Below are 27,836 nucleotides of genomic sequence, written 5' to 3' on the forward strand. Positions count from 1 at the left end.
TTCGGATCCTGTGTCTCCCTCTCTCTCTGCCCCTCCCCCCACTTGTATGCATTCCCTCTGTCTCTAAAATGAACATTAAAAAAATTTTTTTTAAAGATTAAAATTTTTTTAAAACCTCGAAAGTTGAAATTTCCTAAGCCACATTATTATGTAAGTTGGAAATAAAATGATTAAAATAGTGTAAATACTCATAAATTAAGAAATACTCTCATAAAAAATTCTACAGCCTAGAGAATATATGCAAAAAAGCACAGGGGCGCCTGGGTGGCTCAGTCAAACATCTGACTTCGGCTCAGGTCATGATCTTGCAGTCCATGAGTTCGAGCCCCGCGTTGAGCTCTGTGCTGATAACTCAGAGCCTGGAGCTTGCTTCAGATTCTGTGTCTCCCTCTCTCTGCCTCTCTCTCTCTCTCTCTCTCTCTCTCTCTCTCTCTCTCAAAAAAAAAAAAAGTGTAAACTATCAGAAAATAAGGTAAAAAAAGAAACCACTCACAAATTAACATTGAATGCTACAGAACTCAGCATAAGCTGTAGTCAGGCATAAATGTCTTTGTTATAAAAGAAGAGAAACCAAAGTAGTGTGATGATGGTGTTACTAGAAGAGGAATCATAGTGAATTGAGACGTCCCCTCATCTGTGCTTCTTTCCAAGGGCACCAACCTGCCCTCAACCTCGGTGACCTCCAAGGCACCATGGGAACCCTTGGAACTTGGTGCTGAACAGAGCCAGCCCCAGGTAGGATGAGAACCACGGGATTAGACGGTGGGTCTCTGGCTCTCGTCATCCTTCCGTGGATTGTCAGGGCGCTGGCCCGGTGTTTCTGCACCACGGGATTGGGGCTCCTGGCCCTGGGTTTTTCCCAGTTCTAATTTATGACCTAGTGTCTGCAAGTAGCTGAGCAACTCGAGGGTGGGGCAAGGGCATGGATCCAACAGCTGCCCAGACAGCCAAACTGCCGAGTTCAAAGGCATGTCAAGGACTAAACCACAGCTGGGAATTAATTAGTGCTTACAGATCACCTTAGGGAATGGATCTAATGATAAAGCAAATGCCTTCTAATAACTATAGAAGGCAGTAAATGGGTTTTTTTTCCGACTATTTAACATGGACTAGACATCTTCAAAATTCGCATGTATTCAAAATTCGCAATGAATTCAAATGTTTCAGTGAATTCAATTGAATTCAAATTCAATTCGCATGTATTCGCATGAATTCAAAATTCGCAAGCTCCAATAATTCCTCTTACATGTTTAAAAAAGTGGTATTTTGACTGTATAAGTAATATAGCCTCATTGCCTGAAACCAAAAATATTCTAAGAGTGAAGGAAAAAAGTACACCTCTGTCTCCATCTTCCAGAGACCTATACTGTTGACATGTGATTTATCCTCTTTGGTGATTCTGGCAGGGGAGTGGGTTAATTATTTTCTGGGTTTTCAGCCTTTTGATCATAGTGTGTGTGTGTGTGTGTGTGTGTGTGTGTGTGTGTGTGTGTGTAGGCGTAGTCTTCTCTCCTTTGAAAAGAAACATCTCCAGATTTTCTAAATAGCGGAGGATCCGAGGCATCGATTTTGTTGGATGTGACAGGGAAGAAGTGCCAAAGTATTCATCTTGACACTGCTTTGTCAACAGGCACAATGTCTAATCAGACAGAGAGTCCCCCACAAGTGGACCTCAGCAGATTATTGGGATGGGGAGGGTTGGAAGTCCCTTCCCAACTCCTGGGCATTACTACTTCCTGGGAAGTAACTTTGGGAATTTGTAAAAAGAAAAATGAAAAGGCATTGACGCCCCACAGGTAAAGTGACCACATTTTTAAAAAATTATTTTAATGTTTATTTTTGAGAGAGAGAGAGACACAGGGAGAGCGCAAGTGAGGGAGGGGCAGAGAGAGGGAGACACAGAATCCGAAGCAGGCTCCAGGCTCCGAGCTGTCAGCACAGAGCCCGACGTGGGGCTCGAACCCATGACCCATGAGATCATGCCCTGAGCCAAAGTCAGATGCTTAACTGAGACACCCAGGCGCCCCCACATTTTTTTACAAGGTTGGTACAACAGACCTTATTTTTATTTTCAATATGTGGGTTGGGGTTTATGAGCATTTTGTGATCACATAAAAACATGCAAAACAAGTTTCACTTCTTCACTCAAAGATTTCATCAAGTATCTTCTCTGTTCCTGGCCCAAGAAATCTTAAAGAGAATAAGAAATAGCCCAAGGACAGTCACCAACAACAACAAAGAGGCCATCTGCTCTCTGTGCTAGAATAGATCTCGCCAGGGAGCAGGGCTACGCTCAGAGGACGAGGTTCATTCCTCACGGAACAGGGCAGAGAGGGGGGAAGAGAAATGTCAGGAAGTGGGCAGTCCCTGGTGCTGAGTCCAGGAAGACAAGGAGGGGTCTCCAGCAGACAGGCTTGGGGACGGGCATCCAGCTGACCTAGGTCCAGAGAATGTGAGCTAAGTTCAGAATGCCTGTGGTTGGTTGTGGCCGAAGTTAGAATTGTAGAAGCAGGTGGAGACCCATCAGGAAGGCCCCTGGGAATAGACCCTGGGGGCAATAGGGAGCCATGACAATTTCTAGCCTGGGAATCTCGTGGTGGTTAGGTATATATGCATTTTATTTTATTTTTTAAAAAAAAATTTTTTTAACGTTTTTTTTCTATTTATTTTTGAGACAGAGAGAGACAGAGCATGAACGGGGGAGGGGCAGAGAGAGAGGGAGACACAGAATCGGAAGCAGGCTCCAGGCTCTGAGCCATCAGCCCAGAGCCCGACGCGGGGCTCGAACTCACAGACCGCGAGATAGTGACCTGAGCTGAAGTCGGACGCTTAACCGACTGAGCCACCCAGGCACCCCTGTATATGCATTTTAGAATGACCATTCTGGTTGCAATTAGAACAGGAGGTGAGAGAGGCCCCAGGGTGGCTCAGTTGATTAAGCATCCAACTTCAGCTTAGGTCATGATCTCAAGGTTTGTGGGTTCAAACCCTGTGTCAGGCTCTGTGCTGACAGCTTAGAACCTGGAGCCTGCTTCAGATTCTGTGTCCCTCTCTCTGCCCCTCTCCCACTTGCACTCTCTCTCTCTCTCTCTCTCTCTCTCTCAAAAACATTAAAATTTTTAAAAAGAATAGATGAGAAAAGAGAAATCAGAAACATGGAAGCCAGTGAGGAGACTACTATCACATTTATTTACTTACTTACTTACTTACTTACTTACTCGGCACGCAAATATTTATTGTCCTATGTACCATTCTAGGCCCTGAGGACAAAACAACCAAAAGTCTTTAGTGGAGGTCTGAGTTAGAGTATAGACACCCGATATCGGGGCCAGAAGCTCTTATGGCAAATAGGGTGTACAAAGCCTGGTGACTGTCCTGTTTCTATATTGAATACATTTTCCAAAGGGGAAAAACACTGATGTCAGTACAATTAAGGAAAAGTCCGAACCCACACAGATGCACCAGGATGGACGACTAAAAACCACATGGACAGAAGGCTATGTGGGGCTCTGGATTGGATTTTGGATCAGAAAAAGGCTAGAAGCAGAAAGGCTAGTGAAATCTGAATACGCAGAATCTGGAGCTTAGTTAGCTAAGAGCCATGTGTCACTGTTAACTTCTCAGTTGTGACCATGGTTACAGAAGATGTTAACATTTGGGGAAACTAGGTGAAAGGTATACGGGAAGTCCATATCGTCTTCGAAACGTTTCTGTAAATGTAAAATCATCCCCCCACAACAGTTTATATATGAACTTTTTTAATGCATCTCAGCCACACTGAATAGGGGGGAAAATGTGGAATAATTTATACAGAATGATCTAACTTCGGTAAAAAATTTTGAAACTGCTGTATATTCTATGAATGCATATATGTGTATAAATTCATAGAAGAAGACCTTAAAAACCACACTCAACCTGATGCTGGAAGCAGAGGACAGAGGTTAGAACAGAGGACAGAGGTTGGGGGATTCAACAGAGGACCTTGCTCTGTCCATCGCGGGGCCACAGCCCTAAGAAGTATGCAGCATGAACGTCCTTTTGCACTTCAGATCCACCTATCACTGCGTGCTCCAGGCCTCCATATCTCTTGTCCCTCTCTGGTGCAGAGGACTCCGGTCCCCGCTGTGCTCTGCCACCGATAAGGCCTGCGTGCTGGCCACCCCATGGCTCCCTGGGAAGTCACTTTCCCCAGCTTTGCTGCAAGATGCCCGAGTGCTATTCACACGCCCTTCCCGGGTGTCAGCACCCGGAGCCCAAGTTCGGTCTCATCATTAGCTATCGTTTTTTCCCATTCAAACTCTGAGGGCAAGTAAGGCAGGGAGAGAGGGAAAGAGAGAGAGAGAAATCCCACTGTGAAAGAAGTGTTGAATTACAAAGAGTAATAGGAAAGACCAGCTAATTGTGAAGCCTTGCTATGTGGTATAATGGATGTTAACAACTGTTGCTGAGCAGAGACTCGGGGCAGAATTTGTTCTGACCAGGAGGAGTGCCCTGGATTTCTTATATCCCATCACATTAAACACACATTAAACAACAAAAACAGAAGGACCACCGCCCCCCCCCCCCCACACACACACACACACAGCCGGGACGGCCCTGGGCAGTTTTCAGGACTTTACATAGTGTAATAAAGCTCATCTGGAAACCCATTGGACTAGCATGAACCAGCTTCGAAGTATGGCGGGAGGGGGGGGGGGTGCCCTCCGTGGGTTTGTGGCCACTGCACACCTCTATCTCCCCAGATCAGTGAGGCTGGAGTGGGCTGGCGTCCCTCTGAAGTCCCACCTAAAGACCCAGACTCATGGCTTCTCGCTGGGACCCGAGCTCCACCCCACGCCTTCCTCTCCAAGGTCTCCGCCCTGGGGTGTTCCGATGCAGGTAGAGATGTCAGTCTCGGGAACCAGCAATTCTGTTCCACGACATCCTAGAGAAGAGGTTTTTTAAAAAAATAGTTTCCAACAGTGCTGTAGGTTTAAAATCGGTCTAGAGGGGAGTAGCAAGACGACCCAGCCTTCTTTCGGCCTCTGAAAGGTAGCAGGGGAAACCAGTTCTAATGAGTATAGATGGGGCTTGTCAAACGGGGGGATGCTCATGGGAATTGGCAGGGGCTCAACAAAGCCCACAACGCCGGACCCCACCCCGAGGCTTCCTGATCCAGGCCTCTGGGTGGGGCCTGAGAAGTCGAATTCTGAAGGAGTCCATGCCCCTGCTGGTCCAGGGAACCATATCTTGAGACCATGGTTCTATGGAGCATGATGCCCTTCATGTCCCTGGGCTGGTGACCCCATAACGCTCATTAGTCTGGGGGCACCATACTTGGTGTGGCTGTGGGCGCTCCTTCAAAGTGGACGCAGTTCTGAGGACCAGCAGGCAGATTCAATATATATGTTAAAAGCTAGGCCTTTAGGGTCTCCTGGGTGGCTCGGCCGGTTAAGCGTCCGACATCCGCTCAGGTCGTGATCTCACAGTTCGCGAGTTCAAGCCCCACGTCGGGCTCTGTGCTGGCAGCTCAGAGCCTGGAGCCTGCTTCAGATTCTGTGCCTCCCTCTCTCTCTGCACCTACCCTGCTCATGCCATCTCTCTCTCTCTTTCTCTCTCTCTCTCTCCCAAAAATGAATAAACATTAAAAAAAATTTTTTTTTTTTAAATCTAGGCCTTTCAAGATACAAATAGAGAGGATTGGCAGCACAAAGCAGAGGTGTTCACACGGGACTTCCTCCTTCTGGGGGAAGAAGTCATTTAAATCCAGCAGCCAAGATGCTGCTTCTGTGAGGTCAAGTGACTCAAGCTCCCCAAGAGCAAGGAACTTAGCCAGACCCAACCTCAGCAGAAAAAAGGTGGCCCTGGGGGGAGTCCAGAATTCAGTGTTGAGCAGTAGGTGGAGAAATGGAGAAAAGGGAGGGGGAGTGGCCATAGTTGACCCAAGAGAGCCTTCAGGACCTTCCAGAAGGTCTGGATCACTGTGCTCCCAGGGCTCTCTGACTGGGGAAGTGTCTGGAAAGGAGGTCAGAGCATGGAAAACTTCCCCAGCAGGCCTTGTCTGGGGCCCAGACGCGGTCAGAAGTCCACTCCTGTCCACTGCTGGGAGCAGGACAGCACAACAGCTCGTGTAGGGCTCCTGTCACATTATGTCTTTGCTCAGCACAGCCTTGGAGGGGACCTGCATGCCTTGGGTGTGCTCAGGGGAGTGAGAGGAAGAGGCTTTAATTCACAGTTGGGCCAAAGTGGTTAAAGGGGGACGGAGGGAGGGAGGTGACAACACAGAGCAGATTTTGTGTGGCTGCCCCTTCCCACAGTGAGATTGTCTCCAGAGCACTTCTCTTCCCAAACCACAGATGTTTGTGAGGCGCCTGGGTGCCTCAACGCTCAATTGTTTAAGCGTCTGACTCTTGGGTTCAGCTCAGATCATGATCTCACTGTTCATGGGACCGAGCCCCACATCAGTTTCTGTGCTGATGGTGTGGAGCCTGCTTGGGATTTTCTCTTCTCACTCTGCCCCTCCCCCACTGGTTCTCTCTCTCTCTCTCTCTCTCTCTCTCTCTCAAAATAAAAACAAATACACATTTTAAAAATAAATAAAAATCAAAGGAAATGTGTTCTCTTAGGGATTTAAAAAAATTTTTTTAACATTCATTCATTTTTGAGAGATGGAGAAACACAGAGTACAAGTGGGAGAGGGGCAGAGAGAGGGGGAGACACAGAATCTGAAGCCGGCTTCAGGCTCCGAGCTGTCAGCACAGAGCCCAACACGGGTCTCAAACCTACAAACTGTGAGATCATGACCCGAGCTGAAGTCAGACACTTAGCCAGCTGAGCCACCCACAAGCCTCTTTTAGGGATTTTTTTTTTTTTTTTAATGTTATGGCTAAGATGTTTTTTTATGCCTGAAAGTCTCAGTCTTACCCAATAACCATGATGGCGCGATTTTGTTACGATTATTACCCTGAGCATGGGTATCATTAGCTACAATTCATTGAGCCCCTTCTGTTCACCAGGAAGTACACTTTGCACACAATATCTCATTAAACCCTCACAGCCCTGAGAAGTAAGGGGTGTTCTCTTCATTTTACAGATAAGAAAATCAAGAGCCAAGAAGGCTATGTTCAAGGTCACAGAGCTGGCCTTTGACCAAGCTAGGACTGGGACATGGGTTTGTGTGAATGGTGGTGTTTTTTATTAAGCAGATACTGGCACTGTTTCCTGTCATATGCCAGGCACTGTGCCGGGCACTGGGATCCAGGGGTGAGCCCAATATGCGGAGGCTGCTGACCTCATGAGCTCCCAAGCAGTGGGGAGTGGGTCAGGGGGGAGAACATCAGTTGGATTAAATCAAGTCAAGCAGCGATTAAAAATCCGTTTCCTCAGAAGATATCACATGCCTTAGTTTAAATCTTGCTTTAGATGACATTTTATGTTAATCTTAAAAAAGCAAACAGAGATAATTGGTGTTTAATCAAAACTCTCAATGTATTTAAGTAAAATTTTCAATCAGAAAAAAAGAAAAAACTTGCTCTGTGGAACTGTCGGTCTCTGACTCAACTGGGCACGGCAGAGGAACCTGGGTAGAAGGGTCACGCTGCCTTAGGCACCACTGCCACCTGGTGGCGGCCGCCGGAATTGCAGGCTAGGGGGCCCCAGCCATGACCAGCCTCTGAGGGAGACTGACTCCACCAGAAGGCACCTTTCCTGTTCTAGCCACCAAAACCCTCCAGGTACAGGTGACAGTGTTCCAACAGTGTTCCCCAGGTGCCTGTTCACTTGTAAATTGGTTACAGCTGGATCAGTATAGCTTTCATTTAACTGTTCTGCATGTTTGTTTCTGACCTTTAAATTGTCAGACCGAAAAACATGGTTACCATCGAATTCTTGTTCACAGATATAGATGATAAAGTGACATTAAATACAGATGAATAATTGGGCAAACTCTAGAACCAATTTATGCAAATAATAATTCTCTCTTTAGTTGGGAATCTTCAAACGCTATTAAAATTAAAATCTGTGAGTATCTTCAAACGCTATTAAAAAAAAACAAAAACGAATTAAATTTGGCTCCTAATTACCCCTGAACCTGACTCAAACCCCGTGAATAACTCCCAGTTTCTGGAATTTTGTAGGCTCCCTCTCGTCTGCCTGCTGCCTGTGTCTGTGTGGTTCCCTCTGTCTAGAACTATCTTACTCCATCAATCTCTATCATCTGAATTATCTTCAAATGTCAAATCAAGGCTGACAACCTGTAGGGGGTTCTCTTAAATTCAGAACAGGCATTGTTGCAGAGCAATTTCCCTAAAGAAATGGAAGATGGGTTTTGAATCCTCTCTTCATCTCTTTCATAGCTGTGACCATAGTTACATCTCCCTGTGTCTCAGGGGTTTCATCCCTTAAGTATGAATGATAATGTCCCCCCCCCACCAGCATTGTTGTGAGGTTTTTTTTTTTTAACTTGTAAATGCACGTAAAATGCTTACAACATTCTGCCTACTTCCTTATAAGCAATGGGGTGAGTGGCGCTGTTGATGACAGAGTTCTGTAAAGAGTTAGAACCTTGACCAATGCCTGCCCATTAAAAGACTGCCCACTCATTTTTCCCCATTGTCCATTCGGTCTTGCTTACAATAAAAAAAAAAAATCAATCTCTTTTTTGAGAGTTACAAATAATAAAAAATGTCTGACCTTATACCTCCTGGAGTTATTTCCTTCCTAGATCTATCCCGAGATGTATGTCACCCCCATGCTGGTAAGCTTCCCTGGCTGTAAGCTGCAAAGATTTGCATTTCAGGATGAAAGGTGTTAAGGGATGATGCTATTTTTGGTGATGCTGCTTTAGTCAACTTTATCTGACTGCTCTGTGTTGGCACCTGTGATTAGTGCCTTGGTCACCGAGGTATGTTTAAAACGTGCTTTCTCTGTGTTTTCCAACCAGCGTCTTAAATGTCGTTCTGTGTCTCTGCCCAGGTAGTCGATAGTGACAGACCGGAAGGGTCTAAGTTCCGGCTCACTGGAAAGGGAGTGGATCAAGAGCCTAAAGGAATTTTCCGAATCAATGAGAACACGGGCAGTGTCTCTGTGACAAGGACCTTGGACAGAGAAACGATCGCTACTTATCAAGTGAGTGCCCCTCAAGTGCCCACCCTGCATGCCGACATGTGGCTTTTTGAGGCTGTTTTCTTCCCACTGAGCTCGTTATTTCTGTGTGTTTCATGAGACCTCGGGCTGTGCGGCTTTAAGTGTGTCTCTGTGGGAGCCGAGTGGCATTGAACCCCAACAGGGTAACAGTGGGGGCCCTATCTCATCAACAGAGTCCTCAGGCCTGTGTGAGACTTTGGGTACTGGAGGCCAAGGAGGAGGGCTCTTGGGGGATCTCAGAGGAGGTCAGAACCTTTATGGCAACTTGGGCTTTCCAAAAACCAGCTTGATAATGAATAGCTATAAAAGGTGTAAACCTTTGGATGTGATCATTGTACTTTTAGAAATCTATCCTTAGGAAATAGGAAGGCATTTAGTTAGATTTTTGTGCAATAATGTTAGAGCAAGACATCATGCTTAGAATGGAAACAATTTTTCTAATTATTCAGCAATGGGGTAGTGGTTAAATTATGGCACAACTTTGCAAGGAAGCTTTGTACAGCCATTTTAAATATTTTGAAGAAGTTCTAGTTATTTGGGAGAAATTCAAGGTATTTAATGGAAACAGACACACAAATACATATGGAATCCGCGCTGCAGATTGAGTATTCACACATCACAACGGGCGTACATTTGTGAAGAAACGCGATAGAGGAAAAACCAAAATGTTAATCGTTGTGTTTGTGTGTTGTTGACTTTTTCTTTGTGTTTTCTGATTTTTCTAAAAATAATTAAGTTGCTTTTTTAAAAGAAGAGCAGGCCCTTTGTAAAAGGATAGTTTTATCCTTTAGTGGATACCCATTCGGGACCCACAGACCAAAGCAGTGGCAAACAGATACTGGGGTGAGCCCTGAATCTCATATGGGCTTGAGGTCAGTCCTATACCTTCTCTACAACACCGTCCATAAATTCCATTTTCACAGCCTGTGTTATAGACCCAAGCCTCTGAGGGTGGTAAGCTCAGTCTTTGAGGAACGTATTGGAATTCTCAGACATTTTCTGGGAAAACCCTCCTTGGGTTGCAGCGCACCGGGCTGTGAGCAGGCACCATGGGAACAGGGTTCAGCCAACAATGTTTGCCTTCCATCATCATTGCCCCAGCCTGTGTATTTCCCTGGCTCGGGGTCAGAAGGTGGTGATCGATTTCTACGACAAGATTTGGCATCTCTGGTTTTCTTGGTCAAAACACTGCGTACGGATATCCTGATCCCCCTTCAGAAACACTACTGCCTCTCCCCAAAAAACCCGTGTTCTTCCTTTTCTGCAGACAGAGGGAGAAGGGACACTGCATTGAGAAGTAAGGGCTCTGGGTGGGAAACAGGTCCCCTGGGTCTGGCCTGCCCTGTCACCACGAGCCGTTGGCCTTGGGAAGACCAGGAAAGCTCTGGTCCTCGGGATCCCATCCATAAGATGCGAGTAACACTCACCTCCCTACTGGATTGCTGTGGGTGTTCAGGGAGGAGGAGACAGTCTGAGGGTGTTGGAGGAAGCTAAGTACTGGACAAATAGAGTGGTACAACGGAAGGTGGTAGAACCCCGTCTGCCCGAGGGCCCGGGATCCGGGGAGGATGTAGGTGCCTCCCAGACCCCCTTCTCAGAAGCTTTTGCCAAAGGGTACGTGCTGCGAGCCTCTGCAGGGGTACCATCTATCAGAGACCACCAAGGGGTGAGCAGAGTGTCTTAGGGTACCTAGGGGGGACCTGGTTGCTGTAGAAACTGAATACTGGCACCCTCACAAAGTCCCGGGTCCGACTGGCCTCAGCAGTAACCGGGGGTGACGCGGCAGCTCCTGAAAGGAAAACCAGCACAGACCGTAAACCAGCACCAGTGCACGTCCTCTGCTCTTCCCATGCCTATCGTGGGAATATCCGTTAATTTTCAGACCCAAGAAACTAAGGATACAGTACATTTTATAATTTCGTAGCACAGTGATAACAGTTAAGAGCTTGGAAGTAGCAAATTCTTTCGAGTCTCAGCATTGCCACTTATTGAGCTAAGTGATCTTGGACGACCCACTTACCCTCTCTGATCTTATAATTCTCATCTGTGAAAGAAGACTAGTACTGGCACCTCTAAGGATTGTACAAAATAAAATTACTAGCTGTGACTAACTAGCAATTGTTAATCAGTGAGTAAAATAGAGCCTGGTCAGTAGCTTGGAGCTTCTCATATGTTTCGTAAAAGTGAAGCTGTATAGTTGCATAGCAATTAAAAACATATAATTTTGCACACAGCCACGTTTGCCACGTTCCGATCACGTCATGGACTAGCTGTGGGAACCTGGGCATGGTGTCTGCCTCAATGTTCTCGTCTGTAAAATGGGAATGATAACAATACTGATCTTGCAGGATTTTAATGGGTGAAATGAGTTCATACGCGTCAAGCATTTAGAATAATGCCAGAATCACAGTAAGCACCGTATGATCTTACCACATGAGCCAGAGATTAATGATGTTGAGGAAGGTAAAGGAGAACTCCAAGGACTTTGTGTTGTCGCCCCGCCCACCCAGATCAAGCATCGATTTTCCATGGGTGATCTTGAGTTTGTGTTAATAGTTTCATAATGTACTTCATAGCGTAGTGATTAATTGTTCAGTTCATTTTTTTCTACACACGTTCGAGAACCTACAGAGTGCGGGGCTTCCTCCACAGTGTTGGGGGTATGTGGGGGGAAACCAGACACGCCAGATTCCCTGCCCTCACATGTAGCTTTCATTTTACCGCCAAGGGTCTGTTTCACGATGAACTGCTTTAAACTCCTCACCATTGGACAGGTGTCCCTGCCAGGATGCTGTGTCTCGTTCATTGTCTGACTTGGTTTACCCCTGGCACAGGGCTGTGTATGCCCAGTGGAGAGATGCTGATGCCTGGTGGGAATGCAGGGTCTTAGGAGAGTACCGGCTACAGCAGCCCAGCTTCCGCTGGCCCGAGCCACTCTCCAACCCCCCACACCAATGTCACCCCCCCCACACCTCCGGCTCTTAGATAGGTCTTTGTCCTGTTTCCTTCCTATCACCCTGTGTTAGGTTCTTCCGTATCTGGATTGACTGGTTTACTTTCGTTAATATACTTTGGGCACAGGAATGTTGCAATCCCTGTCCATTTAAAGCACCTATTCAGAAATAATTTACTATCTTAGCAGCACAATCAGATCCATCTGTGTTTACCAGGGTCATTGTGGTTGGTAGCAAACACACCTCTTCAAAGAGCTGGATCCTCTGCTCCACTTTCCACGTTTTCCTTTCCCCTCTGGCAAGTTTGCAAAGCAGGGAGCCTGTGGGTGAATGAATTTCCATTATAATTGCTCCATTGTTGGTGTCGTCGTTTAGCCTCTAGTTAAAATCTCCTCACTTGCAAGTCAGGGCTACTTGCTGCTTCCCACACCCCACAGGAAAGTGTTCTGAACTAAGCCTTGGGGATTTGCACAATAAGAAATAACCGGGGACAAATTGGTCCTTGGGCCCCCAAATGTGTGCCATCATTAAAGCTACTGTTTATGGAACAATACATGGCTAATCCTGCAGGAAACGCTTCATACATGCTCTCTTATTTAACTCATTTCGCCCAGGAGACTACAGAAGTAGACGTTAACACCATTTTGCAGATAAGCAAAGAACTGTGAAGTAACTTGTTCAAGGTCTCGGAGCTGATGTGTGTGGAATCTGGGGTTCGGATCTGCTTCTCTCCACGTCCAAAGCCCTGCACTTCTAACTACTAAGAAATGCCTCTTCCTATGTTACCCCCAGTTAGAGTCTCATATCTAATCTGCAAGTTCCCAGCCTTCTCTCCCAGGGACTCCACTTACTGGGGCCAGGGCAGAGGTGTGACCAGATGATGGATGTCTTCCCAAATCCCATCTTTCTCCATGACCTACTTCCACCTGCCCACCCCCCACCGCGGCCCCCAAAGGGCTTCCCAAGCCTCTGACCCAAAGTGGCGCCTGGTAGAATAATTTAGCTCTCGCGGTATTGGAAACTGACATATTAATGCAAAGCCTCCTGAAATATTACTCATTATTATGCATTTTGCCAGCATTTGAGTGATTTGTGAACTCTTCATTGGAATAAAGTACTGTAAATGATTCATGAATGACCAAGTTTATGAAATTCTATAAAAATATTAGCAGGTGGTAATGATTCCCTCACACTGTGAATATGATCTGCTGGCTGCGAATTTGTCAATATGGCAGGACAGGAGTGGAGTGGGGGACAGAGTCTGTCAGGCAGGTTGGGGTGCCAGTAGACAGTCTGGGCTGGGTTCAACAGCGGGTAGGAGGCAAAACAGGAAGAAAGGCTGTGGTAGTGTGCCGATGTCATGAGCAGGACATATTCACCCTGATCTGTTGTCCATGGTTGGGAGACATACTGAGCACTGGGGATGTCAGAGCTGGACAGGAGAAAAGAAAGGCACTTGGAAGGAGAGAGAGAGAACTAGGATTTACTCAGCATCCATTAGGTGCCCAGGAGCTCTCTAGAATACTAGACACACAAACCTGTGAAACTGGTTTATTATCTTGCCTTTACTCATCTAGCTAGCTGAGGGCCAAAGTGGTTCCCTAGATAAATGATCGTTATGAATGTTGGTGTTAATGTTTATTGAACATTTACAGTGTGCCAAGGCTCTATGCTAAATACCTAAATGATGATCTCATTCAATCTTCACAAAGATGAACTTAATAATGTTATCATGCCCGATGACAGAACTAGTGATTGGAACCACCTGTGTGCGTGGCCTCAGCACATAAGCAGGATTTCGTGGTCTCCTCCTGAATATTTGTTCACACTTTCTGGGGTATAATTTGCTCTCCTTCAAGCCAATTTCTTGGACATGTCTTGACTTTGTAGCTAAGATTGTTGCCCTAAAACAGGAATCCACCCGGCAGAAAGAAGATGTCCTTGCTCCTGTGTTCCCCTTCATCCATGTGGCTCTGCCCCATTTCTAACCCATAAGTAGCTCCAAGACAATCTGGCAAAAAATGCATTAAAGTGAAAAATGATACTGTCGAGTGGAAATACATGTATCATACCATTAGTGATCCTAGAGAACTGAGATGTGTAGATTTCTCCAGATCGGAGAATTATTTAGGTGATTAACCTGCGTATAAATAATGTCCATGTGGATTGTTGTCCATGTGGATGAGGCACACATTACCTGATAGGCTTGCACTGCCCTTGATAATATTTGTACTTGGAATGCTCCCCCTGCCCTCAGGTATAGGGACCAGCTACACCCTTCTTCATCCACTAGTCTCGTCTCCCCCATGGGCATATTTCTCAGGCAGGATTCTTCGTAGTAGTCAACAACCCCCCCTCCAACTAATGTATAAAGAAAGGGATTTATTAAAGGATACAGGGAGCTTATGTAGTTGCCAGAGGATCCAACCACCTGGCTCACAGGGGACCCGCCCCACAGTTGTGCTACAGGAAATGCCCAGCCATCGATGGTACTGTTTTAGAGCCAGGGTTCTTCACCTTGGCACTATTGACATTTGGGGCTGGATAAACCTTTGCTTTGGGGGCTGGCCCATGCAGTGCAGGGTGTTTAGAAACACAGCTGGTCTCTAACTACTGGATCCTGATAGCAACCCCCATCCCAGTCTTGCTGGTCAAAGGTGTCTCCAGATATTATCGTTCATTGTCCCATGGGGGCAAAACTGCCCCCTGGCTGAGAACCACTTTTCTAGAGGAGTCGTCACTGCTGCCACCTCTCCCTACCCCTCTGCTCACGTGATGCTCAGAACTGGGGGAGGGTGGGTGGTGGGGAGCATCTCTGCCTTGGCTGCCCAGACATGTGGAGTGATCCTGACAGCATGCTTTCCAGAACTTAGATCTGCAAAGCAGAAATGCTTCCTTAAGTCCTACTTCTGTTGCCAAGTCTAATGCTGGGATGTCCACAGGGAAGAACCTGGGTCATATGAAGGACTGTTGCTGAGCTAGCAAGGGGCTCTGAGTGGTGTTGACATCTACAGCATCAGCCACATCACCGGTACCACTTTATCCCAGGGAAGAGGCAGTCAGCGGGAGGCATGGCGGTCCAAAGGCAGGTCACCAGCCCATGCACAGGAGAGCGTGTGGCCTCACACCTCTGAGCTGCTCTCACTATTATAAGCCTAGCTATCAATAACGCACGTGGCCTTGGAATGAGCCTTGATGGGGAGGAGACAGAAAACTTGGGTTAAAAGCTCAGCCTTTGGAATCAGACCTACTAAGGTTTGATTCTGCTGCCATAGGAACTCTAGGAGGTTGCCATTTTTACAGGTGAAAAAAACAGGTGACTATCAGCCATTTCACAGTGTCGCCTTTTGGCAAGTTCTTTATTGTTTCTCATTTTCTCATCTTTACGTCTTTACGTTGACACTAAGATAGCAGCATTGATGTGGCTTTGGAGTGGGGGGGTGGGGGGCGGTGTCCAGAGCCAGCAGCCAAGAAGTAATCCTTGAGACATCTTTGGTGTAAAACGGTGATTTTATTAAAGCACGGAACTGGACTTCTTGGCAGAAAGAGCTGCCCTAGGGTTGTAAGGAGTGACTGGGTTTATCCTGCGAGGCTGGGGGAGGCAAAAGGGAGGCTTCCAGAAGGCCCTTCATATGCTAAAAGGGATCATAAAGATACTAGAAGGCTAAGTATTGTCAAGCTAAGGTGGTTTTTCCCTCTAGTGAGGCATTAGCATTAAGACAGTAGTCCTTTCCTAGAGAAATGTTCCCCTCTGCCTGCCTCAAGTATTTGTCAGTGGGCCACAGGTCATAAGGAAATTTAATTTTGCCTGCCATTTCCTTCTTGCCTTTGTTTTCCACATCACTGTGGAGGGGAGATTGACGTTAGGGCTCCCAGGAAACTGAGTCTATGGTTTTCTGAAGGTTAGGCTATTGCTAAGATTGCCTTTTTCTTGTAATTTACTAAGACAAACTGATGGAGACTCCTACATGACTGTGATCTCTATCAGGTAACCATTGTTTTTGCCCTTTCCTTTGTTGGGCAGCACACTGAGGACTGTCACACAGGTCCTGCCTTGGAAGTGGGGGCAGTGGGGTGTCAGCTTGTACTTTGCCCTCTGCTTGCCTTTGACTCCCTCCTCAGCATCACGCCCTGGCTGTGTTGCAGTTGCTGAGCGGGGTGTACAGGAGAGTTGCTCAGGGCAGCCACTAAGTGTTCCCGAATTAAGAGCCATCACCTCACGGACCAGTCTTGGAGGTAAAACTCCTCGCAGGTGAAATAGAGCTGTAAGTGGTTGCCAGGCGCCCAGCTCACAAAGTTGGGTGCGGTAACATCGTGTGAGACGTCTTAGAAGGGACATGTTTAGATGGGTGGTTCTTAAGGTGTGGCCCCCAGACCAGCATCCGTTATCTGGGAACTTATTAAAAATGCACATTCCCAGTCCCGCCCAGCTGCAGTCTGGGTGTTCACAAGCCCTTCAGGGGGTTCTGGTGCTCACTGTCGTCTGAGACCCCCTCGCTCTACTGAGAGTGCTTCTGAATGTTTGCATGGCCACAACTGGCTTGATGCATTCATTTGCATCAATGAAGGTGGCCTCGGACCCCATTCCATTACAGTTGTGCTGGGGTAACCCGTTTGCACCTTAAAGATGCTTATTTTTCTAGATGCTCTTGTACGCCGTGTGAAAGCCCTCTAAATCCAGTTTGTGGTCCTCAAAACTGCCTTTGTTTTTGTTTCGGTAACAGCTGCTGGGAGCCAGGCAGATTTGTCCCCGGGTTTCTTTGCTCCGTCCTGTCTAGACCTTGGATAACTGTTAAAGATCATGTTACTGAGTGTTTTCTTATATCTCAGAAACCAACCTTTTAGGCCAGAGATAAAAGTGTCTTCAGAATATTTGAGCTGGTACAGGAGAAAACTCCTGCTAGGAGGAAGCTGGCCCCGGGGTCAGCAGAACCAGCTTTTCTGTCTTATTAGATCTGTAACCGTGCGTGAGTCATCTGTGGTTCTCAAACTTTGTTGTGCATTAAGGCCATCTGGGGAGATTTTATTTATTTTTTTATAATTTTTTAAGGTTTATTTTTATTTATTTTTGAGAGAAAGAGAGAGTGAGAGAGAGGAAGCAGGAGAGAGGGAGAGAGACAATCCCAAGCAGGCTCCACACTGTCATCACGGAGCCTGATGCAGAGCTGAAACTCACAAACCTGAGATCATGACCTGAGCTGAAACCAAGAGTCAGACACTTAACTGATTGAGCCTCATCTGGGGAGATTTTAAAACCCCTGATGCGCAAGCTGCACCCCAAACCAATTAAATCAGGGTGTCCTGGAGTGGGACCAAGTACGTTCATAAAACTCCAGGTGTTTCCACCGTGAAGCCAAATTTGAGAACCACTGGATTAATATAACCCATCTCTATCCTGGTTAATTCCAATGGGGATGATGACCCCTACCTGGTCGGTTTCTTGCGAATCTCGTTTCTAACACGTATTGTAGGAAATCAAAGATCTTACTTCTCTCTCAATCAACTGCCTGACTCTGAGCAAACATCTGAAGCACACTACTTTCCAGCATCTCTTTTGACACAGGCACTTAAAAAACTGAAATGCAGGAAAACAGAATTGGATAAAGAAATGAACAGGTTGTCTTGTAACTACATTTAGAAAAAAAAAATAATTCAGGGGCAGCTGAGCAGCTCAGTCAGTTAAGTGTCGACTCTTGGTTTCGGCTCAGGGCAGGATCTCACACTTCGTGAGATCGAGCCCTGCGTTGGGCTCCATGCTGACAGTGCACAGCCTGCTTGGGATTCTCTCTCTCTCTCTCTCTCTCTCTCTCTTCCTCTCCCCTGCTCTCATGCTCTCTCCTCAAAATAAGTAAATAAACTTGAAAGGAAAGGAAGTGAAAGGAAGGAGGAGAAAAGAAAAAAGAATTCAGGGTTTGGTTTTGGTTTCTCGCCACCCCGGTGCCCCTCAAGCATCTCCCTCTGGCTCCTTCCTGGTCCGTCTTCACGATTCCAAGCACTTGATTTTGCAACCTGGCCTTATCTGCCAGGCACAGCTCGTGAAGCGGAGGCCAGAGGAAGGTAAATGGCATTGCCCGGATGAGACCGCCAAGGTGCTCCTGACTGATTATTTGGTGCACTCAGCAAAGATGCTTCCTCACTCGGGGCTGTGGGAACGTGGTTTTCTAAACTCCATCAGCACAAACTCCTCAGAAAAGGTGCGGCTTGAGTCTTGGCGGGTGGGCAGACCTCACACCCCTCAGCCTTCTCCTCCCCTCGCCGGGCCCGCACGTGGCCCCCACACAGGCTCAGGGACCGATAAACATGTGACAGCAGCTCCTCTTTGCTCGTCCGGTGTCTGACTACAGCCAAATCCGTTCCTCGTGGACCCTTCCCACCAGACTTGGTGGTGTTCGTCTTTCCAGGTGCCAGAGAATCATCACAATACATCACAAGAGCAAGCACCTTGAGATCCGTTTAATCTGAGCTGCTAAGTTTACAAATAAGAGCCAGTTCAATAACTGGCCAACAGCTCTGACTCCCAGTACTCAAAATCTGTTGCCGATGTTTGGTTATCCTGCGAAAGCAGACATTGAGGCCGACCACTCTGGGACCAGATCGTGCAAATGCAGATGAAACTTTCCCCTCCCACCGCTGACTCTCCAGCTCTCTGCATTCATCACTAGGCATGAAGGTTCTTTTTTTTTTTTTTTTTTTTCATTTGTTGGAAACGAGCAGGGGCAGGAAGGTGTTTGTTCAGGGGCGTGGACTAAGATAAAAGAGGCATGAAGATTGGAACGGGTCGTGCTCTGCTCCTTAAAGTAAGCTTGACTCTCTTGGGTTAGAGGGCAGAAAATGATGGGAATTAGTCTTTTTTTATGAGATGCTGTGCAAAATTGGATGTGAGGAACAGAAGCTAATTAACCCAATTACAAAAGACAGGGTGCAATTCTAGGTTCAACCACTATGGCTGTGAAGCCAAGTGACAAAGGATGACGTAATTCAGAAGAGAGCTACCCCTCCCACCCCTAACCCCCCAGGAACTCAGGCAGCACTTTGTCTTGGGAAGGTTAGTAATTAAGGGGTGGATGACCATGGTGAAATGGGCCACTTGAGGGGAAGGATGAAGGGGAAGAAGAAGATGACGTTGATCCGGAGCCTTTGTGAAACCAGCTTTGGGCGCCCCAAGAGACACTTGGGGGAGTAATAGCATAATGGCGACTGAGTTCCCCTTGAGCATGTTGGAAGCCGGAAGTTCTCATGATGGGAGATTGATACAGATGGGAGTCATGTCTCATCCAGTGCTGGGGAGCCACCAAACCCCAGGTTACCCACCTCAATTCTGGCTGGCCCACTGCTGAATGTTTAATTGGGACAGATTTGAAATGGAGAGAACCTGTGGGCAAAATCCCAGGGTAGAAGGAGAGCATGGAGGGGTGCATGCTTTTGCTGGTGGAGTTTATCTTCCAGCCAAGAGAAGTGGAGGGAAATGGGGCAGCGCTTACAAAAAGGCAACTTGGGACCCCGGGAGGATGCTTCCATATCAGGGCCGGCATATGCCCGGCAGCCGCCTCAGGTAGGATTCAGATCAACCACAGGACTGATTCAGCTGATGTTGACAAGATGCCTGATTCATGTGAGCTGCTGTTTCAAAGTGCTGGAGACAGAGCTGCAAACAAACCACCAAGTTCCTGCTTTACAGAACTCCATCAATAAACAGCAGTTAGCAAGTATGTGACATGTCAGGTGGGTATAAGGACTGGGAATAAAAATGGAGCAGATTGAACATGCAGAGAGGGATACGACGTGCTGTGTGGTCCTGGCAGGCCATGGTGGGAGATGACATTTGGGGGCAGGCCTGGTGGAAAGTCTGGGGGCAGAAGTATCCTTGATAGCAGGGGTTCTCGACCACATTGTCACCCACAGTCAGCAGATGTTTATGCCCTCCCACTTCCCAGGGACATCTGGCAATGTCTGGAGACATTTTTGGGTGTCACAATGGGGGAAGTAGTGGGTCAAGTAATCTAGTGGGTCAAGGTCAGAGATGTTGCTCAGTATCTTAGAGTGCACAGGGCAGACCCTGCATGCTGTGATCTACAGGCCCCAGCCCAGGGCTGGCCTCTTAGAGGGTCTGAAAATATCCCATAGTTTGTTCACTCAGATATTCATCAAGCTTGAATAGACGAGAGGTCTGTGTTTGCTTCTGGGGCACCAGAGCCAGGGATACTGCCCCTGTCCTTGGAAAGCTCACAGTCTAGCTGGGGACATCACCACAGGTGCTTGAGAATGAGGCGTCACCCAGGTGACGGGGGGGGGGGGGGACAGGTCAGGAAGAGTGTTCCAGGGTGGAGGGATAGAAGAAAGGGCTTAAGGCACCTCCGAGGGATCTGGAGAGCAGGGCCTCTGTGAGAGACACAGAATGGACAGGACTGGCAGAGAACTCCCAGGCCCCGTGTGCTAAAGGATGAGCTTAGAAATAATACCCCATGGTGACGGTGACAGGCAGATATTAGAGGAGTGTAGGCTGCAGAATGACACTATCCGGTTTGGGTTTTGTGAGTCGTGTCCCCAGCTCTCTGCAGCCAGAGTGGCACATGTCGGATGTCAGATAAACAGCTTTCTCACCCAGGAAGACCTGGGAGATGCATCCAGACTCATAGTGGGGACATTCACTGCCCTTTGAGATGAAGGGTAGCAGGAATCCAGGAGCCAGGCCTTGTAGGGCTGGTAAGGAGCTTGGATTTTATTCTAAGGATACCTAAGAGGGCTTTCAGTAAGTGAGTGACCTCCAACTTGCATTTCGGGGAGATTTATTTCAGCAAGTCGACAATAACACACAAATTGCCGTGAAATGGAAATTAATCCAAAGACTCATTCATTTGTTGAGAACCAGGTACCTACCAGGCACTCGGGGAAACAGATAAAAGATAAAGCCCTGACTTCCCCAAGCTCGGCATTAACGTTCCCTTGTAGACAAGAGTAAACTAGAGAAATTTTCTTTATTCTGAATCCACATGTGGAGGAGTTGGGGAGCTCCATACGTTGGCCGGTCCTTTCCATTTCGTTTGCTTCAGCCTCCAGGCCAAGTGAACATTCTTTGTTAAAATTCCAAGCTTTCAGTTCTGCTTTCTGTGGGGGTTTATCGGTGTGCTATCTCAAAATCATTTATTAAACACAGTTGGCTGGACCTGTTAGCTATTGATTCCTTTGATTGGCATGTGTTTCAAGATCTTTATTATGAAGACGGCTTATCTTGTCCTAGCAGCAAGGCATTCAGTGCAAAAAAGATCGTTCCCGTATTATTTTTCTTTCTTCTGACAGTGCACAAGTTTGCATAGCGGGCCCCTTAAGCAGAATCCATCTTTTCTGGTACCATGTTGGAAGGGTGACTGCTCACTGAAAAGGATTTGATTGCCCTCTGTCACTCAGGGATGCCCGTTCCCTGCCTGCCGCTGGGGCCACACTGAGCCTACCTCCATGTGCCAGACCAGGCACTCCAGAGGTGGAGTAAAATGAAAGAAGCCTGAGAAAATGCATCCTCGCTGCGTGTCGGCTTAGCGTGTCAAACAACATTAGTGGGATCCGAGACCGGATTGACGATGTTTGACAAGAAAAAGTCAGGAGGAGAGCCCTGTGCTTTCCCAAGTTGTGTGCTTTTCACACCCACGTGGCTTTGGGGTGCACATTCCTTTGATGGCTAACACCTGGGGCATAGCACAAGTGGTCTTGGCCAGCTAGTCATTAAGGCTCAGAAAAGTGGGTGACCGTCATTACACAATTAATTGTAAATGCATTTTCTTTCTTTCCTTTTTTTTTTGTTAAAGTTTATTTATTTTGAGAGAGAGAGAGAGAGAGAGAGCAAGCGGGAGGGGCAGAAAGAGAGGGAAAGAGAGAATCCCAAGCAGGCTCCACACTGTCAGCACAGAGCCCAACACAGCGTTCGAACCTATGAACCTTGAGATCATGACGTGAGTTGAAGCCAAGAGTCGGACACTTGACTGATCCGGCCACCCAGGTGCCCCACGTAAATGCATTTTCGGTTCAAGTTTCAGTGCAGAGCCAAATGAACTTTACACACCACAACAGCAAGACAGGGCCTGAGAGGCCTGCGGCTGTAGCAACAAGATGAAGCTTCTGGTTGCTTCTCTCTCCCAGTACTCGGCTTCCCCGGAGCACTGCGCAGGGAGCTGAGTGCAGGGCTGAGCTGCCTGCCGGGGGCTGTCCTGCCCGGGGCCTCTTCTGAAGCTGGGTCTTGCTGTCAGTAAGCAGCAACACCCATGATGCAGTGGCCCCGTGTAGGCTTACTTAGCCTTTGTGGTCACTATTTCTCTAATCCTCACATTGACTCAGTGAGTTAGGAACCTGTATCCATTCTCGTTCTGCGGTAACAATCTGTCACAAACCTGGTAGCTTCAAACCAAAACCCTCTGTGACCTTACAATTCTGGAGGCCAGAAGTCAAATATGGTATCCCTGGGCTAACGTCAAGGTTTCCGCGGGTAGGGCTGGTTCCTTCTGGAGGCTTCAGGGGAATCCGTTTCCTTGCTTCCTCCAGCTTCTAGAGCACCCCCCCCCCACCCCCGACTTGCCTTGGCTTGTGGCCTCTTCCTCCGTCTTCAGAGCCAGCAACAGAGGGTTGATTCCCGCTCACAATGGCATCTTTCTGGTTCTCTACTCATTCTCTGTCTCGTGTTTAAGGACTCTGCAGTCACATGGGCTCCACTTGGCTAATCCTGAATAATCTCCTTATTTTAAGTGCAGCTGGGGGCGCCTGGGTGGCTCAGTTGGTTAAGTGTCCGACTCTTAATTTTGACTCGGGTCATGATCTTCCCTTTTGTGAGTTTGAGCCCCGCATTAGGCTGTACCTTGACGGCATGAGGCCTGCTTGGGAATCTCTGTCTCCCCCTCTCTCTCTACCTCTCTCCCTCTTTCACTTAAAAATAAATTAATAAACATTTAAAAACACAAATCTTTGAAAAATAAATAAATAGGGGCACCTGGGTGGCTCAGTCGGTTAAGCCTCCAACTTCGGCTCAGGTCATGATCTCGTAGTTTGTAAGTTCGAGCCCCCCGTTGGGCTCTGTGATGACAGCTCAGAGCCTGGAGCCTGCTTTGGCTTCTGTGTCTCCTTCTCTGTCTCTGCCCCTCCTCTGTTCACACTCTGTCCCTCTCTCTTCAAAAATAAATAAACATCGGGGCACCTGGGTGGCTCAGTCGGTTGGGCGGCTGACTTCGGCTCAGGTCATGATCTCGCGGTCCGTGAATTCAAGCCCCGCGTCAGGCTCTGTGCTGACGGCTCGGAGCCTGGAGCCTGTTTCAGATTCTGTGTCTCCCTCTCTCTGACCCTCCCCTGTTCATGCTCTCAAAAATAAATAAAACGTTAAAAAAAATTTTTTTTAAATAAATAAACATTAAAAATAAATAAATAGTAAGTAAATAAATAAATAAATAAATAGGCTGGCCAGCACATTAATTCCATTTGCAACCTTAGCTCCCCTTTGTCCAGAACCTAACATAGTCACAGTTTCTAAGGACCAGGGTATGGACGGACACCTCTGGGGGCCACCATTCTGCCTATCACCATACCCCCCTTCTACAGATGAAACAGTAGAGGCACTGAGCGGGCTAGGAATTTGTACACGGTCACCCATGCTGGTAAGTGATGGATGGTCTTCAGCTCGGTCCCACCTACAGCCACCTGCTGAACCTGGGGACAGAGGGCACAGCCGCCAGTGTGGCTGCCAACAGAGAGAACTAGAAAGGGGAGACTCTCGGCCGGCCCTCTGTGGCAGTCCCGTGATTCTCTCTCTTAATGGTTGGAGGCAACTCGCTGATGGGTTTTCCCACCAGTGCACCAGTGTCCAGGCCTCTTTCACACTGTCCTCGTTTGTCTTCTTGAAGAGAAGACGTGTGCTTACGTTGAAGTGTTTGGAGTTTCATTGTGTTTTACGAGGATTGTCTTCTTCAGGGCAAGTGAGAATCAGGGAACGGTTGGACGCTGGATTTTCATGTCATTTCATAGCTGCTTTGGATCCATTACTTAGCCCAAGGGGAGGCCCCAAAGAGTGACCTGCTATCACGCCCTCTTAGCCACCGGATGGAGTATCGATTATTCAGCGTCATTAGGCGGGTACCAGCACACCTGATCCTGACCCTACGCTAGTCTTCACTTTATTTATTTTTATTCTTTTTAATGTTTATTTATTTATTTTGAGACAGAGAGAGAGCAAGCAGGAGAGGGGCAGACAGAGAGGGAGAGAGACTTCCAAGCAGGCTCAGCGCTGCCAGCCCGGAACCCGATCTCACGGGGCTCAGTCTCACGGACCATGAGATCACGACCTGAGTTGAAATCAAGAGCTGGACTCTCAACTGACTGAACCACCCGGGTGCTTTCCTCTAACGTGAAAGCGCATAGGCCTTGGACCCAGGCAGCTCCAGAGTCCTGCCCCAGGGCAACTTACACAAAATGGCGGCAGCCTGGCTCGGCTCCACACTGACTATGTCGCATTTCCTGAGCAATCTCTTCCAAGGGCCCCCTGCCATGCCAGGGACACTGCTTGAGGCACGAGGGATTTGAGAATGAATAGAGCAGGAGCTTTATACTCCTAAGAACCTTGAAGGTAGACGCTCTTTTTTTTTTTTTTTTTTCTTCTTTTATTTGGAGAAACTGGGGCTTAGGCAATGTCAGGACACAGGTCACATAGCTATAGGTGAAAGGGCCAAATGACAAACCTGCTTCCTCTGTCTCCAGAGCCCAAGCTGCACACATTGACTCCATCACACTTCATGGAAGTGCTGAGTGCTTGGCTCGCTCACTTAAGCCAGGGTTCTCACCTAAGAGTGGTGCTGGCCTGCAGGATCAGGGGCCATGTTGGGAGGCATTTGTCTTGTCACCTCGGGGAGAGGGATGCTACGGCCAGGCAGTGGGTAGATACCAGGAATGCCACCAAACCTCCTACATTCCCAGGACAGTGCCCACCCAAAGAATGATCCAGCCCCATAGACCAACTGTGCCACCGCTGAGAAACTCTGGTATAAAATGAGAACAATCAAACCTACCCCTGGGGGCGGGGTGGCGCCTGGGTGGTTCAGTCGGTTAAGCATCAGACCTCTGCTCAGGTCACGATCTCAGGGTCTGTGAGTTCGAGCCCCGCGTCGGGCTCTGTGCGGACAGCTCAGAGCCTGGGGCCTGCTTCGGATTCTGTGTCTCCCTCTCTCTGTGCCCCTGCCCGCCCCCTCTCCCTCAGAAATAAATAAACCTTAAAAACATTTTTTTAAACCCACCCCGTAGGGTTGCTGTGAGCTCTGCATGGGATCACGTGTGTGCTCAGAGGGTGAGCCTGGCATCTAACCAACGCGAGTTTTCACCAACCCACCTCCAGGGTAGCTGGCGACCTGGCCCCAGCGTCTCCACCCCTGATTCTGAGACACGCCCAGTAATGTTCTAGCAGAGCTCACCAGCGTTCGCTCTTTATTCTTCATGGTGTTTTTAATTTTTTTTTTTCTCATTGCAGAAGACAAATCCCATTTCCTTACTCCTGAGGGAAAACTAATTCCGGCAAAGGCCATTTGTCTTTGGTACCTTAAGATCTCGATAATTTACTGCAAGTTTATTTTTATTGAAAATTATGTAGATATTATTCAGAAACACAATTTCCAACTATACGGAACACTTAAGCAGATTATATTTTAAGTGTTAATACATAGAGTGAGGATATATGCTCGAATGTGCATTTCTCAGACATTTTTTTTTCTTTTTTTATGACTCTCTGCCTTTGAGATCCTCAAACTTGTGTGCCATGAAGTGCTGAAGGATTAAAATATTTTCCAAATGGATATTATGTTATAAGTTATGGGTTGTTACCATTTGACTGCAATTCAAACTCATGACACTTTATATCGCTTATATGATTAATTCAGAAATGATTTGCATTTAAATGCATTTAAGATCTTTTACTTGTGATTCCAAATGTACCTATTTTAAGCCTGGCGGAGGCACTACAGTCTCTAAAGTGTGTGGACCACCCTCCCTCAGTTAGGTGGACCCAAAAAGGATTCAGATATTAATATATAGCATAGCTTTTTCAAAGCGTTTCTGGGAACTGTGAGCACTGAGAAAGAGTTGCCCATCAGAGCACAGGTGCACACACACGCACGCTCCCTTGGGAACATCTGGGAAACACCAAAAGTTTGGGAAACACTGAAAATTGTAATTGCTTCTTGAAAACTCACGGTGCACATTTAACACAGTACAGACATTTTAAAGACCTGCAGTTGAGAAACCTGTTTAAGCCAGCAAATTCCACATATTTAAAAACCCAAGCGTTCAACAGCGTTCTCCTAGAGGAACTATTAACCATTATAAAAAAAAAAAAATCGCACTTTGGATAATGTTGGGGGGAAAAATATTTAATTAATGAGATCAGAAAGGAGCAGTCGGCATGGAGAGGCCCGATGGATGCCCACCCGCTCTCCTGGGATACTGCACGGTCAGCCATTCTGGAAAAACGATCCTGGAGACATTTTGACATTCTTTCTCCATGAATGTAGTGGAAACTGGTTCCCATCACTTCCTGTTGTTTCAGTTTGTCCATGACCTGATAAACAAATGCGGTCTATGCACACAATGGGATATTATTCAGCCGTTATATCAGGACAACGTACTGATACACGTGGAGAATTCTCGAAAACATGATGCCGAGTGAAAGCCAGACACAGAAGGTCGCATGTTGTGTGACCCCACCAGTACGAAGTGACTCCAACAGGGAGATCCATAGAAACAGAAAGCTGATGAACAGGGGAATAATGGGTATGGGGTTTCCTTTGGGGTTGGTGAAACTAGATAGTGGTAATGGTCCTGCCACATTGTGACTCCTCTAAATGTCATTCACTTGTGCTCTTTAAAAGGATTAATTTTATATTTTGTGAATTCACTTCAATCTTCTTTAAATCATGGGGAATAGAAAATGGTGAGGGAGGAGGGAATGACAGGGCAGGAAAACCAGGAGTAAAGAGGGAGTGGAGGAGGGAGAGGAGAGAGAAGAGGGAGAGGTGGGTGAGGCTGAGGGGGACAGAGAAGATCAGGGGGCTGTCCCACTGTGGTCTGCAGGGCAGCATGGACAACTGATCCACGTTGGACAACTTGAGGAAAATATAGCCTAAAGAGAGGTTCAGAACACAAGACTGGCCGTTGAGAGAAGGTGGGAGAGAAGGTGGTTCCCTTGACTGAGAACACACAGCAGGGCAATGTGTTAATGACCGTAGCTTGGTGGCCCACACTTATGTCTTTGCTCTGGAGAGGGGGGCTGGTGGCCATGACACCAACAAAGCTGAACTTTCAGGGCCGTTTCTTGGTTGGGCCCTTCTGAAGCCCTGTTCCCCGTGTTGTGTTGTGACTTTGTGTTCTGCTTAAAGTAGACCGCCAAATTGCATAACCTTCAGTTTCCCCACAACTTGGATCAACCCCTGTGAGCTAGCCTGGTAGAGCCTGTGTCTCTTCTGTCATTGTCAAACTTCACCCTCATTAGTGCCTGCTAAAAGCCAGGTGCTTGCATATCACGGAAGGACTAGACAAATGTGGTCCAATGGAGCTTTGTGCAGTGATGGAAGTGCCTGCTTCTGTGCTATCCAATATGGCGCAGGCCAATATGGTGGCCACTGAGCACCGGAACTACGGCTAGTGTAATAATGAAATTGAACTCTTCACTTTATTTAGTTTTAGTTCATTTTAACTTAAATAGGCACGTGGCTGGTAGCTACTATATAGGCAACTGCAGATCCAGGA

General features: G+C 47.3%; 1 protein-coding gene across 9 annotated transcripts in view; it reads left to right on the forward strand.

The window, feature by feature from the left end:
• CDH13 (cadherin 13) overlaps positions 1-27,836 on the forward strand; it is a 1,026,978-nt gene that overhangs the window by 527,126 nt on the left and 472,016 nt on the right. For 8 of the 9 annotated variants that reach the window (XM_007082828.3, XM_042969571.1, XM_042969572.1 and 5 more), the window contains one exon: positions 8,953-9,105. In XM_007082828.3, the coding sequence (XP_007082890.1) occupies positions 8,953-9,105 (153 nt within the window). Of the gene's footprint in view, positions 1-8,952; positions 9,106-12,691; positions 13,113-27,836 lie in introns of those variants that run through there. The other variant, XM_007082829.3, reaches the window with a different exon arrangement.

This window comes from Panthera tigris, chromosome E2 (genome assembly GCF_018350195.1).
Source record: "Panthera tigris isolate Pti1 chromosome E2, P.tigris_Pti1_mat1.1, whole genome shotgun sequence".
Lineage (NCBI taxonomy): Eukaryota > Metazoa > Chordata > Mammalia > Carnivora > Felidae > Panthera > Panthera tigris.